The following is a 19042-nucleotide window of genomic DNA, read 5'->3' on the forward strand; positions in this document are numbered from 1 at the left end:
CCTTGCCCTTGGCCCGGGTTCAGACATCCCCGTGCAGCGCCCGCCGCGCCAGGGAGCAGCTCCGAGGAGCCAGAGAGGAGGCAGATGAGCCTCCTGTCACCATGAGGAATGCTTGCAGTAAGAAACCAAACAGCACAGACACAGGAACCGTGTCCAGGTTTCCACATTTGCTATTTTAGTGCCTGGTGTTGTTCTTGACGCTCCCTACGGTGTTACGAAATTCCGAAACAGATTGATCTGGCTTAATTCAGCATATACCCAAGCAAGTCTGTGTACACCAATTGTTAATCTGGCAGTGCTGTCCTGTAAGATTACATAAGGCAGGGAATGCAAAGCTTTATGTCTAAAATAAAAGTGCTGTGAGGAAATAAGTATAAATATAATACCTACATTTCTCAATATGGTAATCTTAATGCTATCACAGCATTGAGACTTGAGACTTTGAAGGTTGGTGCTTCTGCAATCAATAAAAGTACTTAGCATTCCCTTGCACATGCAGTCACTTTTCACTTAACCTTCCAGTCCATGTCAACACAGCAACTGGAGAAGACCCTGAATACATTTGGCTTATGCTTTACAATAAAGGTGACTTCTTTTTCACTTTCAAAGCAATTAATCTGGAAATAGAAAAGTTCCATTAATGCACTCAATTCTTTCCTGAACCGGAAAAATAAACTGCAGCTGTAATAGGGATGTCAGAAATACAGTTTTAAGTAAAAAAACTTAAGTAAAAAAGGTAAAAAGTTCAATGGAAACAGCAGTTTGTTTAGCTCAAAAATTAGCTTCTTCAGTTCTCTCTTTTGACTGTCTTAAGATTTAGGTGGCTTTTATGTAAAACACAAGTCACATGCCTTAAGGGTATGTCTAGAATGCTCCCTAATCACAAAATCACCGTTTTTTACTTGAGTTACTGCTGGTCATTGCTTCAGAACTTGTTAGTGCTTTGGTGAACATCTCTTTTTCCCAACACTTCCATCCATATAATCCATCAAAAATCCTTCATTTTAGTAGAATGAACCTGTGTTTGTTAAAAGAAATCAACATAATTTCAATGAGTTGTTTAGGACATTGAAGTATCCTAAAATCTTTCTTTTTTCTGAACTTACTACATTGGTGCCCTCTGATCAGGACTGAAATTTCTTGCAGTGACTGAAGGAGCAATAATGGACCTATTAGTAGCCTTTTCAAGCCCTAAGTGCTTTAATAAATAAAATATATGCATGTCTCTAAATGCAGAAAAAAAGATCCACGTTAGGATGCAACATTTCAGATTCCTTTTCACAGTTACAGAAGATTACACTTTCAGGGAAAGTGATACTAAACTTATGTAAGATGGGTGGCATTATATTTCAGTATCACTTTAGGAACACTGTTTAAAAGCTGTGGTGTGTCTGTATCTGTTCTGTATAAACACCAGAGGCATGTCCTGTGCTAAACCCACAACTGAATTTCCCACCTTGGAATTGTAGTCTTATAATCAAGCTGCCAAAGCAACATGGCTATGTGAGATCACAGGATATGTTTACACCAGCAAACATACCTTGAAATATGTTTTTTTTCCTGGATTTCCCATTGTTCATGACAGATTGTACTCTTAAAAGCAGGTTTTAAAAGCCTGCCTAGTGCAGTTCCAATGTCAGTGAGATTGGGATCTCATCTCTGACATGTTTTCCCTCCTGCTCTGCTCCCTCTGTGCCCTTTTAAGACACAAGCAGTTATCTCATTTATTCATAACCATTACATTTGCCTTTACAATATGACTGAGGAGTCATTTAAAGCCCTCAGTAATTTCCATGCCTTAAAGTACTTGTTATGTTGAACTGAAGGGGGAAAATACTCAGTGTTAAAAGAGAGCAGAACCTCAGAGCAAAATTACATAATATTTAATTTGGCTCAGTACAGCTCAGTTATTTATTGTGCAGCAGGAAAAAACCAAGTCAGGGATGCCTCTGCTTCACAGTTACCTGGCAGTGAAGACCTGGTAGGTGCAGAAAAGCCAGCAGGTACCACAGAGGGACAGCAGATGTGTTCTGGCATCTCTGGTTTATGCTTTGGGGAAAGGAGACTGCCATATGTGCCACTTGGTATTTCCTGGAATGACAATGGATTATTATCTGTGCCCAGCTGTTAGAACTCAGTTATTCCACATTCTTGTATTCCCACTGAACATGAGCATTATGGTCTCAGTATCATCATATTTTGGTATATATGTGATTTCACAGCCTGAATGATACCTTGCCCAACCTTTCCTGCTCTTCATGGATGCACAACCTTTACAGGTTGTTTTCATTGGGGTCTTCAAGTACTTTCTGCTGCTCAACATCAGGTCTTCCATGCTCCTGAGCACAGATGATGAAGAAACCAGAGTCTTTTTCCTCTGTTGTAATTTTCACTTCAGCACTCTCTGTTACTAGCTTAAAATATCCCCAGATTCTGGAAGGAAAACAGCTATCTGTGACATACTTCTCTGATTTGATTGAAGATGTGCTCACTGAATTAGTCAGTGCTGCATTTCACACAGAAGTGCACTCGTTGAATTCCATGGATGTCTCAAACCAGCCATACAACCCATGAGAATATGAAAGGTCACAGCTGGATGATGGGTGAACACCAAACTTAGGTAATGTATATAAATAAATGTATATGCAATGTCTCTGGGTATGTTACACAACCACTCCTGCTTCAAAAGGCATCTAACAGTACACAGGGAAGCATCACTTGAAGATGCTTCAAATAGGCTGCCTTTTGAATGTCACATTGCAGTGAGTTCCTTTCCTGGAGATAAAAGATCATCACATGTCATTAAATTCACTTTTAAAAATATTTTATTTTTTTAAAACGATTAAGGCAAAACCGTGTTTCAAATTAAGTTGGTTTACATTCAGTCTGAAAGGATTAAAGCACATAGGTTCCTACAGTCTCTATACAAACACTGTGAATTCAACCTCTTGCTTTTAAAGAAGGCAGAAAAAATCAGAATGTAAAAAAAGAAAAAAAATGTTTAGTTCAAGTTTTTTCATCCTAGATCAGTAGGCTGGTAACATTTGAGAATGCATCATCGTGTGTAGCTAGATGTGACTTCAACATTCACAAGTGCAAGATATGCTGTCCTTCCTAAAAATCCCTGCGAGACCAGGGCATCCATTCATCCTTGGAAGTGTCATTTGCATTGTTCTAACAGAGAGAAACTTGGGAACTGGGCTTGAATTAGTGGTTTTTACTGGGAAACAAGCATTCCATGAGAATTAGGTTTGACTACTCCTTGCAGGAAATGTGCTCCTTCTACATTCTGTATTCACTGAAGTCAAATGTACCCAAAACAGCTGACTGGAAACAATAAGCTATTTTGCTTTCTCTTTAATATTGATATCTTGATTTAATGAAACACTTGTTGGCTCTATTGATTAGGCTTTGGCAACATTAACAACACTGCTTTTTTGTGTCCTACCAGATAACAGAACATTTAAGAGGTGAGGAAGGGCTTCAGCATCCCGGGGCACTTAAGCTGTGGTGCCTGCATTCCTAAAGAAAATTCTGAGCAACTGTTTGTAAGAGCTGTGGAACAGCAGGAGCTGCTCAGGAGGCAGGTCCCCCGAGAAGCTGCTAAGCCAGACTTTGTCAAACCACTCAGAGGAGGTTCTGGAGCACACTGATAGCACTGAAACGTTGGTTAGGTTTGTTACTACTAAAGAAGTAACAGAACCATGCAGGTTTCTGCTCTGCCCAAGGGCCAGGGCACTGTGATTCCATAGAGAGAGCTGCTGCGTGTGTGGGGATGAGCCACGCGAGCCCGGCATGGCCGGGGTGAGCAGGGGTGGCTGTGAGTCACCTGCAGGAGGTGGTGACCTGCTCCCAGCTCTGCAGCACGTCCCACACAGGCTGCCTGGTGACACTGCACTCCCACACACCCGGAGTACAACACAGGACTGCTGTGCCACCAGGATTGCAGTGGCTCAGGACTTCCCCATCCTGCCAATCTTTTTTCTTTCAAGCGGAAAGAATGCCACGAAACTCCTGGCGCTGAGCATAAGGCTGGTGTCTTTACCACAACAGGGATCACCTGCATACCCAAGGTGAGAAAATACACCAAAATATTACTACTACTTCAAGTACCTCGTGCTTGATCTTGCAGTCCTTATTTAAGGTCCAGCCTGCAATGAGATCAGTCTCTTGTGCCTGCTGCCTATCCCCTGGCAGAGGCAGCTCATCTGGAATTGAGGTCCTTGTAACAGGAATTCAGTTTCGAAACATCCGCAGCAATGGAATCTGACAAGACTGATGCAACAAAGGAGCTCAAGAAAAAAACACACCCCAGCTTCAGAAGCAGAAAAATATTTAAAAAACCTGTGAGCACAATAGAAAAAAGAAAGGAGGAAACAGCCTTCCTTAGGGTGGGCTCAGTTACACAGTGGGTTTGTGTCATACGAGGTGACAGGGTAAAGGAAGTGGCTGCAGGTCAGCACAGGGAAGTCCAGCAGAGCTTTTGCAAACATGACACAAACACCTTAGGAGACAACATACCTGTGTGGTGACACTGATGGAGTGAAAATGCCAAGTTGCAGCAATTTGAGGAAATAAAGTGTTACATGTTACAAATAAAAAGCAAGTAAATACAAATGATAGCTAGAACATTTGTAATAGATTGTGCTTGTGGTACCTACTGTGTCTGGTGGTTCACTCAGCAAAATAAAAGGCCGATACCTTTGAAAGGTACCTTTTTTCCTATATCAGATTTCCGTAGAAGGATGCTGTAGGCACAGACTGTCACACCTGCATGCACCAGACACAGAATCCCTACAAGCAGACTGAATTCTATTTCAAATCCCTCCTGCAGGGAAACCAAAATTGCCATTTCAACGTTTTGTTTTGTGCTGCCAAATCATGTTTGAAATACATCTATAAAAGCAGCAGGTTGCTCTCAGGGCAGATGGCAGGGAATAATCCTGAGTACATATTGTTATTCCCAGTGAGCCACAAGTCAGCTCCACAGAAAACACCAGCACTGGTGCACAAACCAAATGCAGCTTCTTTTTAGCTCTTTTCAAAGGAAAATGAGCTACCATGCTGCAAAACAAAGATGAACTCAGTTCTACACACTATTTTTCCTATTGGTGAACTTGAGTTAAAAACTCGATTTTGGGATTGCAGCTATTCCTCAACTAGACTTGCTTTTATTAAAATTGAATAAAAGAAAGTCTGTGTTCTATGTGAAAATATATTTTAAAGTTTTGTTATAATGGTCAACACCAAACACTGATAACTTTGAAGAATTTGTGATAGTTCTTCACAAATGACACAGCAATAAAGACCAGACAGAATAAATAGCAAATTGTCTTTGACATCAGCCTCTTCATCCCTAGCCCATAAAAGGAAATACTTCCTCACTGTACAAAGGGTTCACAAGATAAAGTATGTAACAAATATTTAAATTAAATAATTTACACATTTTTCTTTAAGCACCTCTGCAATTAATTTAGTGAAAGTTTATACCTTGCATTTATATTCTTGTATTTTATAAATTGAAACATGAAGAAATGGTATTACATTAAATTAAAAAAATCCCACGACACATAACAATATCAATAATCTTAGCTCAAACCCACATATTATTTAAATCTCCAGTAAAAGAAGGATAATAAAGCTGATTAAACCTAAATACAAAAAATTATAGGCAACTGATTATCAGGAAAGCACTTGGGACATAAGCAAGCCCAGATACCACGCTCCACCTTACGTTCCAACACTTCCTAAAGGACGAGGGGTTTCTGAGAGGGACCATTATTTGCAGACCTTATGCTTAAGCAGTACCATGACAGCTGCAAATGCATTTGTCAAATGCAGTTGCAGATTTTCAGTGAAGTCACAGGGAGCTTTTTAGGAGAGACTGAAACTGTTCCTCTGCAGCCACAGCAGGATATCCCCCAGCTGCTCTGCCTCAGATGGGGCCCAACTTTGTCCAGGCTTTCCGTCAGGAATGAGGAAATTCAAACTCAATCGTATGTGACCCAGCTCTCATGATGAATAAATCTCCCCAGGTTTCAGCAGTTTGAATAAACAAACAAATGTTTAGATGCTTATTATAAGCTCTTTGATGTGCAGCCTTGTGCCAGCTCTCTCATGAGAACAGGCTTAGTGCAACTGCTGGTATTTCCGAGATCTGCACGGGGCAGGAATAATGCAAAACTCTGCTGGCTGGCAGCACTTCAGCTCTGCAGCAGCTGCTGGAACCAGAGCACAAAGGCACATGGAAATGGCAGCTAACACAAAATGTGGTTTCTTTAAATGCAATGGAAGATGTTGTTTCTGTAAATGGAAACTTTCCTATCAGGTGTCAGTTTGTGTTTAAAGCAAAAGTGGGATCGGAAATTTTGAAAGGTACAAAGTAACTATTTTTTTTTAAACAGCGGATTTAAAGGGAATATTTAAGGAGGAGAAAAGAATGAACCTCAGATTTCCCTAATACTTGGCACAAAACCTTCCTTTTCTTCCCCCCTTCCCCTTTGACAAAATGTACCTAGGGCACCAGAATAAATAAATAAATATTTTCCCCCCAAACAATGCTCAGAAATGAGTAATCTGTAGGTTTGCTGAAAACTTAAGTCATACCATTATTTCCCAGGATATTTCTCTATCCATCTGCTGTCTCTCACCTTGAGCTGTTTGTGGGGTCTGGTTGCTAACCAGAGTTCTTCCATGCTATGACAGTAAAATGAGTTATGTTGGCAAGAATCAGATCCCAACTGTACCTGATGAGCCAGTAAATCTTTAATACCATTTTAATCCTAAAATCTGATCACTTTGCTTCCCTCCATAGATGGGGTATTTTAAAGTATTAGTTTATCTGCACATAGGGGAGATGCTAAAGTAATTGATCAGAAATAGATCTGAGACTAGTTTGGATTCCAAATTAAAAAAAAAAAAAAATGGACATAAACTGAGTAACTTTAAAATCTCCTTGGCCAAAACCTGCTGTAGTCATCTCCTGAAGGAGCAAATGTAATTCCTTAAAAGCATAATGTAGAAATGAGAAATTCTTTTGCCCATTAATTCTTGGGAAGGGAATTGTGTGCCCCATGCCACTCTTTGAGGTGACTGTGGGAATGTGCACAGGACAGCAGTGTGGGCAGTGGAATCCATCCAGACATCCAGAATTTTAGGCTGTGTTAACATCTTGTTCATATTTCTGTAATTCAGAGATGCGTTCTCTTTTTTTTCTTTTTTTTTTTCATTAAGGGTCTGCAACTTAATTTAAAACAGAAATCAAACCTTTAATGTCCGAGGAAATAGTCAAAAATTTCTCACTGGCTTTCAAATAACAAAAAAAATTATTCACTTTTCTCATACTAATAACAGGACTCTTACAAGTAGGTGCTAAAACAGCTAAATATTATGTCTTTCACTGAGTTACTCTATTTGCCCTTCTTTATAGCTTTGCTGAGAATTTAAGTATTTATTATTAATTTTCCATGTTTTAAAGTGTTACTAAAGCATTTTAGCCACTTTTGAGAACAAGAGCTGCAAAAATAGTTATGCACACTGACTGTGTCTGATTTTTCCTCAGAACCTACAGTACACTTAGACTATGGGATACAACTTTGAAATTTGCCCTTAGCAAAAAATCTGACTTCGGGGGGAAAATATTTCAAGTTATCCTTTTTTTTAGAGGACAAACTAACAGTTGGCTGCTACAGTTTCTGAACAGCATCCCAGAATGGCTGATATTTTGACAACTTCTTGCATCAGCAATATCTCAGATCAATTATTTCCATGGCCCAAACCCCACAGCTCCCCAGTGAAACAGGGTTGGCTGGAAGAATAAAGCAGCAGCATTCCTAAAATCCTCTGTTTCTGAGGGCACACTGTGTGCTGCTCTGGGACACAAAAGGCAGCCCATTTCTCATCTGAGGGTTCCTGGCAAGACCAACATTCCTCTCTGAGTGTTTGAGTGTTCTTCCTGCTGGCAACAGGGAAGGGGAGGAAGTTTTGTGCACATGCATTTACTATTTCTATCCCACCCTAGATGCTCACCAAATTTGAGGCCTGTGCTTCAATATATCACACTAAATGTATCTGTAATTATCTATAACTTCTGCCACAATCATTGCCCAGATAAACCCCAAGTTGCCTTTAAACCTGTAATTTTTCCAGTGTCCAGCTGTGCCTGTGGGCCTGGTCAGAAACAAGCATTGCCACAGAAATAGGAATGACAAGGTGATGTTCTCACTTCATCACTCAATCCTTGCAGTGAAGATTCTGGTGCCTACAATAAAACAAGTACAAAGTGTCCTCCTGTGCCACTGAAAGGTTAACTGTAGTGAAAATGCCGGGATTGCTTCTGAGACCTCGTTGTTGTGAAACAGAAAGTAAAATTATGCTGTAATAATGCGAGGTTACTGTATCAAAGAAACGAAAGAGAAATAGCAGAGTGCCTTGCATGCAGCTGGCACTTCTGGGCAGCTCTCTGAGAAAAGAGACTTGCCATGAAGTGGCAAAGTCAGGAAGCCATTTCATTGTGGCTTCTTTTGCAGCAGGAGTACAGCAAAAAACCAGCTTTCTCCTAGGAACACAATAAACTTACTCTCAGCTGTGCTGCCTTCCATCCTATGACACTGTCTAACACCTACAAACACTGCTCTTGGTATTACTGTCACCTTATCCACAAGGACTAAATCTGGTGAAAACAAGTACCAAATACTTCTATCCATGAGGCCAAAGAAGGAATAGAAATATATCCAAGTGGGTAAAAAATGAAGCAGTGCATTCCTCAGAGAAGCAAACAGGTCCAAACAATTATATTGCCAAGACACTTTAGAGGAAGCCGGTGCCTTTCCTATCCAATTATTCCTTTGGAGGCATCTATCACTGCAGTAGAGTGCAGTATCAGTGCTGGAAAGTTTAAATTCTTTTTTTTTTCCTAGGGTAGGATCAGATTTTTCAGTCTCTCCAAAACTCTTGCTAATTCAAAATAGTATTTTTATGTCAAAACTGCATCTGAGCTATTACAAGTTCTACCAAAATACAGGGTATACAGTATCTTTTTATATTTTCACATCTCCTTAACAGACTTTTGAAACAAAAAGGTCCCATCAGTTTATCTTCAAGACACACCTGTAGAGCATCTCTGCTGTCTTTTAGATAACTCTTTGGATTTTGTTTAATTTCATAAGAGAACTGTCGTTTAAACCTGCTAATCCTAAGTATGCCAACATAACACTAGATAAGATGTACATAATTTCATGGAATTAAAGCAACAATGGATGAAAAATCTTTCCAAATTTTTAGAAGTGTATGGACAGTAATATCCAGCCATTTGCTACACCTAGACTGAATGCTTTAAGAAAAAGTGTTAGCTGGTTCTCAGTAGTTACCATTAGGCAAAAGTGCATTGTCTTTCTGATTGTGCAGATACCTGGAAGGAAGGTGCTGAATTTGTTATATTAATACTAAAATGACTAAGCCAAGAGGAAATACAATTTTGTTCATTCCTGTTACTTAACATTCTGATTTATTATACAAATATGTATTCCTTACCAATCTTCAAATTTCCAAATAAAAGAACCATTGTAAGACACTTCACTGAGCACTCTGACCAGTATTTTTCTGCAGCACTTTTTCAAACGAAGACAAAAGATCCCAAACCAAAAGAAGTGTAACACTCCAGTTCCCCAGTTTTAGATTTTTCCTGCTCTGGGCTGAGTGAACAGCCCATAACTGTACAAGTAGTTTTGCTCCCATCTGTATTTCTCTGTCTTTAAATATTGTGGAAAAAAAATACTAAAAGTCCTTAATACATATCCCTGTAGATTTCCTGTAGTAAAGGGTGTAAATGTGCATCAGATTCAGTCTTCTTGATTATCTGAACAAGCTGAGCATGCTCTGTGACCAGCTGTCGGAGGTCAGCCATTTTTTGGAGAAGTTTTGGGAAGAGGAAGGTGTCATCAGGATGGTTGTTTTGCAAGTGAAGTTTCAGTACATGCACAATGCTCTCCTGCATTTTTTCAATGTGTCCTACATTTACAAGACCAGGACGATCTGTTCTCAAAACAAGCAAAAGAATACATGTCATAATTTTATAATGATTCCTCAAAGTGTAGTTAGTGGTAGAACTGAATCTTCCAGAGGATAGAAGCTTTTCCATTAAAATTTTTAATTCACGAGAGGGAAGTATTAAAATTTACTACCTTAGAGAACAAATGGGTCATGCTTACCTCCACAGCAAATAATGGCAGCAACAAAAAGGGATATATCGCTATCATCCAAATCCAGTGCATTGAATTTCATTGCAAAATCAAATTTTGGCTCCATTATATCACAGAATGGCTTTCTCAGGCTTTTCAGGAACTCCCGGGTTATAAATCCATTCCCATAAGCCACCAGCATCCCGTCCTTGTTCATCACAGAGGCCAACATGGCAAATATGGCTTCATACACCCCATACTTCAACAGTGTCACCTGATCGTTCAGGTCCAGGTTGGAGAAGCCAGGGATGGATTTGGCAAATTCTGTGAGTTCTGTGACAGTCTCCACAGACGTGCACTGGCAGCAGTGGAAGATTCGAACCTCTGCTTCCTTGTTCTGAATCCCATTGGCCACCAGTTTTGCCACCAGGGTCTTCTCTGCCATGCATAAGGTATCCATATCATGTATAACAAATGGCTACAGAGAAAAAACCCACTGGTTCAGTCACTAAATAATGGTTATTAATCGTTCTCTTCCTAAAAAATAAGAATTTTGCTCAACTTTAACTTCCATGCTAATCAGTCCTCAACTATCAATAAACCCTGAGTTATTTTGTACTTCCCATCAAGACAAACAGTGTATGACAAACTGCAATACCTAACAAGTCTGCTCTGCAAACAGCAATGCAAATAGTCAAATGTAAAGATGAATGGCATATCTTTAATTTAGTTTTATCTAATAGTTACAGCGAAGCTCAAGCACTCCTGTGCTTGGGATGCACAAATCCATCTCAGAGCCAGTCCCAGAGGGTTCACAAAAGACTTGGATTACCTTCTCCAGAAGTCCAGCTTATTCTGCCTACACTCCTAATTGTCTCCTAAACTAACTACACTTGATGCATATCATGTTGCTTTCCTGAAGTACCCTAAGGGGAATACAGACAGTAATTTCAATACAGGGCAGCATATTTGCATAAGAACGTGAACCCTGCACTTCTCTTGTGTTTTATTATCAGTTTCTCATAGACAATGTCCCAATTGTCCCAACTTTCTAGCTGCAGTTGGTGCTGAGTCATCTCTAGAGAATCCCACTAGAATGCCAAGCACAAAATCCCATAATCCCATTTGTTTTGAAAGGTACATCCTTTACAAACAGATGACCCACTCTGAAAACATCATTATGAAAAGCAGCATTCAGACTTTCTTATGAACAATCAGAACTCAAAAATATTTTGATACATATCTGCAGGGCAACAACCAAAATGAAGTACAATCCACTAAAAAAAAAAAACAACAAACCCCAGTGCTTCCCAACCTAGCAAACTCACAGCAACTGACCTTGAACAGAAACTCAGTTCCATACACACCAAGCACCTTCCTTGTACTGCTTTGCTCAGCTCAGATTAAACAGCATGGGGAACACATGAGTTCTGTCAGGAACTCATAGAATTCACTTGTTTCCTTCAGAAGACTGTCCAACAGGTCAGGTTCCTATGGTTTTCCATTTTAAAATGTTTACGGCTACTGCACATTCCATCTCACTCCAGCACAGTTACACAGAGCAGAACTTTCAATGGGAAGGTGGATATGAGTGGAAAGTGGCAAAGCAGGAAACACAACACATCTCTAAACCTTTAAAAGATGTACACTATCTTATATACTTAAAAAAAAAATTAACATCACTTCAGGATGTTGAAAAGAGGCATGGCTAAGGACTTGGGAGATAAATTAAAAAATGACAGCCTGTCATCATGAAAAATGCTCATTCATTCTGAAATTAATTGTAGTGGTGCCAAAAATTAGGATTCACTGAAATTAGCTGTTAATACACAGTTCTGAAACAGGTGGGCTGCTAATTACAGTCAAAACCCCCCTTCTTTTAAAATTTGCTTTTCTGCTGAAAAGTCAAAAGAAAATGAAAATGTTTCTTTTCTTAAGAGATGGTGAAATAGCCTAAAACCCCTTTGCTCTTCCCTGCGTATGGAAAAAATTGATAGCAGCCTGTTTGAAACATCCTAGGGCTGATTCTTCATTGATTTTTCTGTGCATATTCACCCGGGCACACATATGGTGGTCGCTGTTGGCTGGTCAGTCGCTTGGCTGTGGGACACATTCAAATACAGGAACTGGGATTAGGTGCTCTAGGATCCATCCCTGCACGTGTGACACAAACTGTGGCTTATGGTTCTGACACAGGGTAACAAGCACAAAATTGATTTTCTGCAGAAGCCCATTCACTGAGAAGCTAAAGGTGGTATTTACTGTGGGCTCGTGTCAGCCTGTACCCCTAAAATGTTTAAGCCTGTGCCTCATTTTACACACCTCTCAGTGCAATGAAAAAGACTGGGATAATTCATGTGTCTCTCTTCTAAAGCTGTAGGCTAGACTAGACTAGACTATTATATGCGAAATTCCATAATGCAGAAGACAGCTTGCTTACCATTTTGATAGCACTCATCCCCACATTTACATGGTTTTCATTATGGCATATGTAAAGTTTCTTACCTGCAAACTTTTACTGAAACTGAAGTTGCTGATAAAATAAGATACTTATCTTCTACATAAAAGTAACAAAAATCACAGTGGAGCTTAAATAAATATGCATAAAGTGAAACAAGCGAGTCCTTACATCAATTATACTCTCCCATGTGCTACTAAAAAAAAGCAGTTGATCAAATTAGGTATACCTTGGCTAAATTACCCTGAAAGAAAAATAACTTCTACAGCAAATGTGTCTTCACAACCTTGCTTGCTTCTGCTTTTCAAAGGAATCATACAGAAAAGACCAGGAAGACAGGGTGAGGAAATGGCCAGCACATTTTTGTAAACAAAAAATTACAAACTCAGGCTTTCTTTCCCTCCTGCTATAAATATTATTCTGATTAAAGGAAAAGTCATGCAGAGCACCTGTACACCCTGCAAGCTAATAGTACTTATCCTGGCATTTGTGACAGAAAAACATATTTTTTTTCCACTGTCATAATAGGAAAATAATTTTGAACCGTTCTCCCCATATCAAGATGTATTCACATTTAGATATCACTTCATTTTTTTATTAAGAACAATAATTTAGGGTTATGAGTTTCCATTTACAAGGTATTTACCTGATTTTCCTAAAGCTTCTTACTATTCTGATAGTGGTTAAAAGCAACCATATTTACTGCAGATATTTGCTTTGAATAGTTCACGTTTGTATTACCATAATATTTATTTTCTAAAAGATTTGCTAAGGCATCTACCAAATTACTACAATCACCTTACATACCTGTCAGTTTTATTTTAAAGTAACAGAAAAAATACTTACTGGATTGTTATTTGTTTTCCCTGCAAGGATGATTCTGGCTTTAACCTTGTTCATATTGAAGTTTTTCAGGTAGGCATCATGAATTCTTCTGGCAAGAGATTTGAGATCTGCCATTTCTGAATCTTCTACATAATTTTCACCTGTCAGAATTTCTGCTTTGAGCTTGGCCTTCTCAGACCTCGGCATTCGTCCAAAACGTATTGCTGATGGGAAGACAGAATTGTAAAACGAACACAAATTGTACAAGAACTTAAGCCTTTTACCATTGCTGATCAGAGCAGTAAGATTTTTTTGTCTAGAAAAACTGAGGTAGAGGTGAAGACATCGCCCCCTTCCCAACACAGTCAGTGACTAATATGCTAAACTGAAGGAAATCAGGTGTTTCGGAACACAAAGTGCTATCTGCAGTGGGCTAGAACACATTCCTTTTCCCTTCTGCATTACCTAAATATACTTGTATTTTGTTTTCTCCTTACTGAGTTCTACAGCTCCCAATGTGAAACTCAAAGTCCATCTTGGGAGCTTTTAAAACACTAAGTAAACTCGTGACAAGAGCTTGGCAGAAGGCACATACATGAGCTGGAGAGCTGCAATGGAGCCTGAAATCCCACTGCTGGCTCAGAACCTGCAGGGGCATCCAGTTCTTCATTCAGCACATCTGTACTGCCAGTGGGAACCCCAAAGACCTGCATTTACAGATCAAAGGCAAAAAAATCTCCTCTACCCCCAGCACTCCATACTGCTTTCTCAACAGACTAACCCTTCAGACTGGAGAGGAGAACAGTCTGAATACCCAATCTAGTCATTGGGATATTCTTCTGAGAGGCAGAAGATGCAAGTCTGAAACACCTCTGGGTATGAGGTCTCCTGTTTTTTGGGCAAGTGTTCTTGCTATTCATGGGCACGTCCACATCCTTCTTCAGTTTCAGTTTCAAGCTGAGCCAGCCCCATTTTACCCTTGGGAGGTATGCAAGGGTTTGAGATGGCTCATACAGGGAGTTGCTTGTACTGCATTTCAGCATCCAACCAGTGAGGACAGGACCTCACTGCCTACACTGAGCAATTCAAGGCATGAGCACCATCAGCCCTTCAACGTGCCCAGGGGGTCTTCTCATGACATAAGGAGGTGACTCTAGGCATGATCTGAAATACAGCTGTGGACTTCAGGGGAAGTCCAACAAGGAAAGCCTGTTTGGAACCTGGCTTAGGTGCTTCCTTCCCCTTAAGGGTGGGTGGTCTCACCAACCTGTTGAAAAAATGGAAGAATAACTGCTCTAAACTAAAACTTACAGTTTAAGATCACGGGTGTAAATTTAGTTGTAGTGCTTTTCCTGAGAAGTGTTGCCAGCAGGTCAGCAGTCACCCCTTTCCCCTGCTGCTTCCCACATGTTTGCTGCAATAAAACTGTGGCTATTCCCTTCAACTGGAGCACAGGGGGCCACAGTGTTTTTAGTAGAATGAAACAGCTTCACATGGATGTCAGCTCCTGCCAACCAGCACGGCTCCCTGCTCAGCTCCCAGTCTGAGTTGTCACTCTGCTGTCCAGCACACTTTTTGAGGATGGCTATCCCCAGTCTTGCAGAGACTACCAACCCTCTCCCAATGCACCTCAATCTCAGTCAAGGCTCACTGCAAGAGAGCCAGGCTTCTGCAGAACTCTCACAATGCCTCCAGCTGGGACTCTAGACTACAATGTCACAAGCAGCTTCCCTAGTCATGTTCCCATCCCACCTGCATAGTTTCCTTAGGAAATTTGTCTCCTAACCCACAGCTTTTCACTTACCCCAGCATTTTTACCTACTTTCACATTGCACCTGCCCCCAGGTTCAGCCTGGACAATATCAGAGCCAAGCAAGGAAAGTTACTGTCATCTGGCCAGGTGAGATGTGCTTTCTCATGGCTTGGCCTCTCCCTCTTCACTGGTGCTGCTCAGCAAGCTATGTCCTGCACAGAGAGCTGCCTCGTGGGCTGAAATTGGTCTGTAAGCCACAAGCTTGCCACCCTTATCTTAAATCACTAGCACAAACAGCAACATAACTTTTAAACTGGATATCTAAATGCTCTGAATTTCAAACCATTCTGTTTAACAAACAACCTACCAGATTCCTGTTGCATAGTCAGCATAGACCTTTGCCCTCCCTCCCCACTTTCTGATCATCTGCTCAAGAGCTGTTGCACTGTAACCTGAAAAATAGTGAAGGCTGCTTTCCTACAGATTTCTATCCTACATCACTCCCCCTCACAATGAAAGCAGTTGTTCTCCTCCTACTCTTCTACAAAACCCTCGGACAGAATTCTTCCAGTATTGAAATTTGTTTCAATGGGAGTACTGGTGCCAAAGTTCTGGGATGAAGAAAGCAAATAAATGAACATTCATATGGACCAAGTGAGACGTAGCACAACTGTGTAAAGCTCATAACAGCACATTTGGCAGCTCTGTATCAACCACATGAACCCACCAGGGAAACTGGCACCCCCCACAGCGACCTATCCTGTAAAAAATCTGAGGTTCAATTCATGTGTGTGAGTAAAAATGTTATCCGAGTGCCTGCCTCCAGCAGCAGACTCTGGGTAGGAACAAACAAATTAAGGGCACTCTTACCTACCATTATGTGACATTCCAACTGAAAGGCACTTTTGAAAACGACAGTATTGGCACTTATTACGATTTTTTTTCTGAATTTTGCAGTTGCGATCACATTTATCATAGATGAGTTTTAAACGAATTGTTCTTCTAAAAAAGCCCTATAAAAAGTTTGAAAAAACCAATATTTAATGTTAATGAATGGTGACTACTAAGCTTCAATCATACAGGTACATTATTTTTCTTTTACCATTTATTGTAGAACAGCCTCTACCTCCACTGCTCTTTCCAGGATGTCTCCAGTCTGCAAAGCAAGGTTGCTCACACACTGCCCAACCACAGGGAGAGCAAATCCAGAGCCATCTCAACATTTTGTGTCACATCACAGAGCAACATGTCATTTAGGCTGAGGGACACACCTGGCTAGGAACTGGCTCCCCATCTCTAATAGATATTCTGCATTATTCTGTAAGTTTTACATTCAAATGATCATACTGACATGATGCATGAAAGAAAGCTGTACACATAGACTGTTCTTTCTCTCCTCTTACCTTCTAATATAGAAAAAAGATGGAAATCTAAAACATGAAAGGAAAAAGAAAAGAATCTTGTAGTTCATGGGTTATATCATCTCAAGAGTTGTGCATTAATGGTAAGAGTAATTTGTGCTAGAGACATGCCCTGGCCCCAAAACTACAAGAGGTACAAAACTAAGGGATTCAGGCAGCATGTGGGGGAGGTGAGAAGCTCAGGATTTGCTGCTGTTATAGCAGGAATGTGGCATACTCCTCCTAGCCAGATTCCCAACACAAATAAAATGCTAGTGGAGCAAGAAGACTTTGATTTTTTTGGTCACAGTTTAGTGTTTTGTTTCAGTATCTCACCAACTACACGCAGAAAAGCAGTATTAAAGTTATCACTGTGAATTGCTCCTGCTTGATGAAGGTCTGAGTTCTGGTATCTGGATGACTTAATTCAGAAAAAAGACCACAGATAGGAATTGTAATGGCTAGAGCTACAGTAATGAAACATTCATATACCATATGTTTATCTTCATATTACCCCATAAATAAAGTAACATGATTTAGGTTCTTAAGAAGAAAATGATGACTGTACCTTACAACCTTCACAAGCATGTACTCCATAATGGTAGCCTGAGGCTTTATCCCCACAAATTCTACATTCAATGTTTAGTACTCCACTGGGTGATTCATCTATGCTACCTGGAGCTGTGGCAAAATTAATAGATGAAGGACTGGATGCTGGTGAAAGGGTATCTAAAAAAAAAAAAAGGAACACTTCATAAATACTATATTAGCAAGATTGATACAGTTTCTATACTAACAACCACACAAAAAAGGAGCTTATTCTAAAAAATAATCTGTGTTAATAGTCATTAAGTGGACTAATGTTTGATCATAATTCTTTGAAACATAATTCATATTTCCAGTGCAAACACACACAAAATACAGGGTGTACCTTGCTAATTTTGATGTCACATGGGATGTCAAGAAGGAAAAGGCCTTACTGAAGTGACTCTGGCAACAAGAACTATTTGCATGATAATGGACCCAGTAAATACACACCACACCACTGCTCTTGGCAGAAAGGTTGTGAACAGCTCATCTTGGCTTTGCATCTTCCATCTCCTGTGCTGCAGGGATGAGCAGGGCATCTCTTGTTGCAGTACCACAGGAGACACATTCTTACCTCACACAGATACACTTGAGATACACGTAAGAACCCCTGACCTTTGAAAAGCTGCTCATTGTTTTAAATAACAATCTCACCTGAGGGCTGAAAAGCAGATGGATGAGTCCTGCACATTGGTAGAAAGGCTGAACAGATGTTAAAATGAAGGTAACACAAATGCCTGCTTCTAAAATAGCCTGGCTCAGATATTTTGTGTTTTTCTTCTAATGGGCAAAGCATTTCTGAATTGTACAATGAAATAAACTCGCCAGATGTTTCACCAGTAGATGAACACATTACAAAACTAACATGTTCCAGCCTTAATTATTTCAATTAATATTTCCACCTTGTTTGAGGAAAATATTTTCTGAGGCCAGAATTTCTTTTATCTTCCATCTTGCAACTTGCACCACAAGACTTCGGCAAATTAATGGGTGTGTTATTTTAACAGACAGATTAAGAAACACTCATGAATGTAGGTCAGCAAGTATTATGTTGGAAAAAAAACCTTGGCACGGAGCTCAGAGTCTCCATTGCCAGTGCTGCCAAGCCCACAGGCATCAGAGTCATCAAGAACAGCCTAAACCCCAGGATTTTTTAAAAGTGCAATTTCATTTTACTTGCCTTATGGAATTTGAGCCTTGCAAGCTTACATTTTGCATGTTCTCTGACCACAAAACCAGTACATTTTGCAGTGAGCACTGAATACTCCATGAGAAGGTGACAGTAGAAGCTGATCTAAATTATCGTAGGCCTTGTACATACCTACACAAATAATTGTAAAGCCCTCGTGCCTCTGAAGGACCACATTATAAACAAACACACACATACATAAAGTACATCATAACTTTTCCTTTACAAGGCATCTCCCAAAAGGGAACAAAATCATAGTTCTAGAAACATTCCTTCAGTCCACAGTGCCAGAAGGCAGTTTTCCCCATTTCCTTCAAACCCACACTGTTCATTTCAACTGCCTCAGTTCTACTATTCCAAGGTGAAATAGGGATCACAAGCTGGGAATTGATCTAAAGTAAGAACTCCCCAAAACAAAGCATAATGCAAACCAACCAAAAGGTTAACACTAAACTACTTCAAATGGCTCTCCTGCTAAAAGACTTTCAAACACCCAGATGCAACAGGAAAACCTTACTGAGAACTCCACAGTGTCCCACAGCACTGCAGTGATTCCCATTCTGATCTCCCAAAGCCTCTGACTAAAGGCTAAGTAACTTCATATTACAGGCATTCTTCAGTGATATTTGTCTAAGATATTAACTTTAGCCT

General features: G+C 40.1%; 1 protein-coding gene across 4 annotated transcripts in view; it reads right to left on the reverse strand.

Moving 5' to 3' along the window:
- Positions 1–2807: 2807 nt before the first annotated feature.
- PPARA (peroxisome proliferator activated receptor alpha) overlaps positions 2808–19042 on the reverse strand; it is a 76559-nt gene continuing 60324 nt past the window's right edge. For 3 of the 4 annotated variants that reach the window (XM_054514809.1, XM_054514811.1, XM_054514810.1), the window contains 5 exons: positions 17183–17343; positions 16089–16227; positions 13483–13685; positions 10209–10656; positions 2808–10032 (listed from right to left, as the gene is read on the reverse strand). In XM_054514809.1, coding sequence (XP_054370784.1) covers positions 9785–10032; positions 10209–10656; positions 13483–13685; positions 16089–16227; positions 17183–17343 — 1199 coding nt within the window. In that variant the 3' untranslated portion in view covers positions 2808–9784. Of the gene's footprint in view, positions 10033–10208; positions 10657–13482; positions 13686–16088; positions 16228–17182; positions 17344–19042 lie in introns of those variants that run through there. The other variant, XM_036400306.2, reaches the window with a different exon arrangement.

This window comes from Molothrus ater, chromosome 5, assembly GCF_012460135.2.
Source record: "Molothrus ater isolate BHLD 08-10-18 breed brown headed cowbird chromosome 5, BPBGC_Mater_1.1, whole genome shotgun sequence".
NCBI lineage: Eukaryota > Metazoa > Chordata > Aves > Passeriformes > Icteridae > Molothrus > Molothrus ater.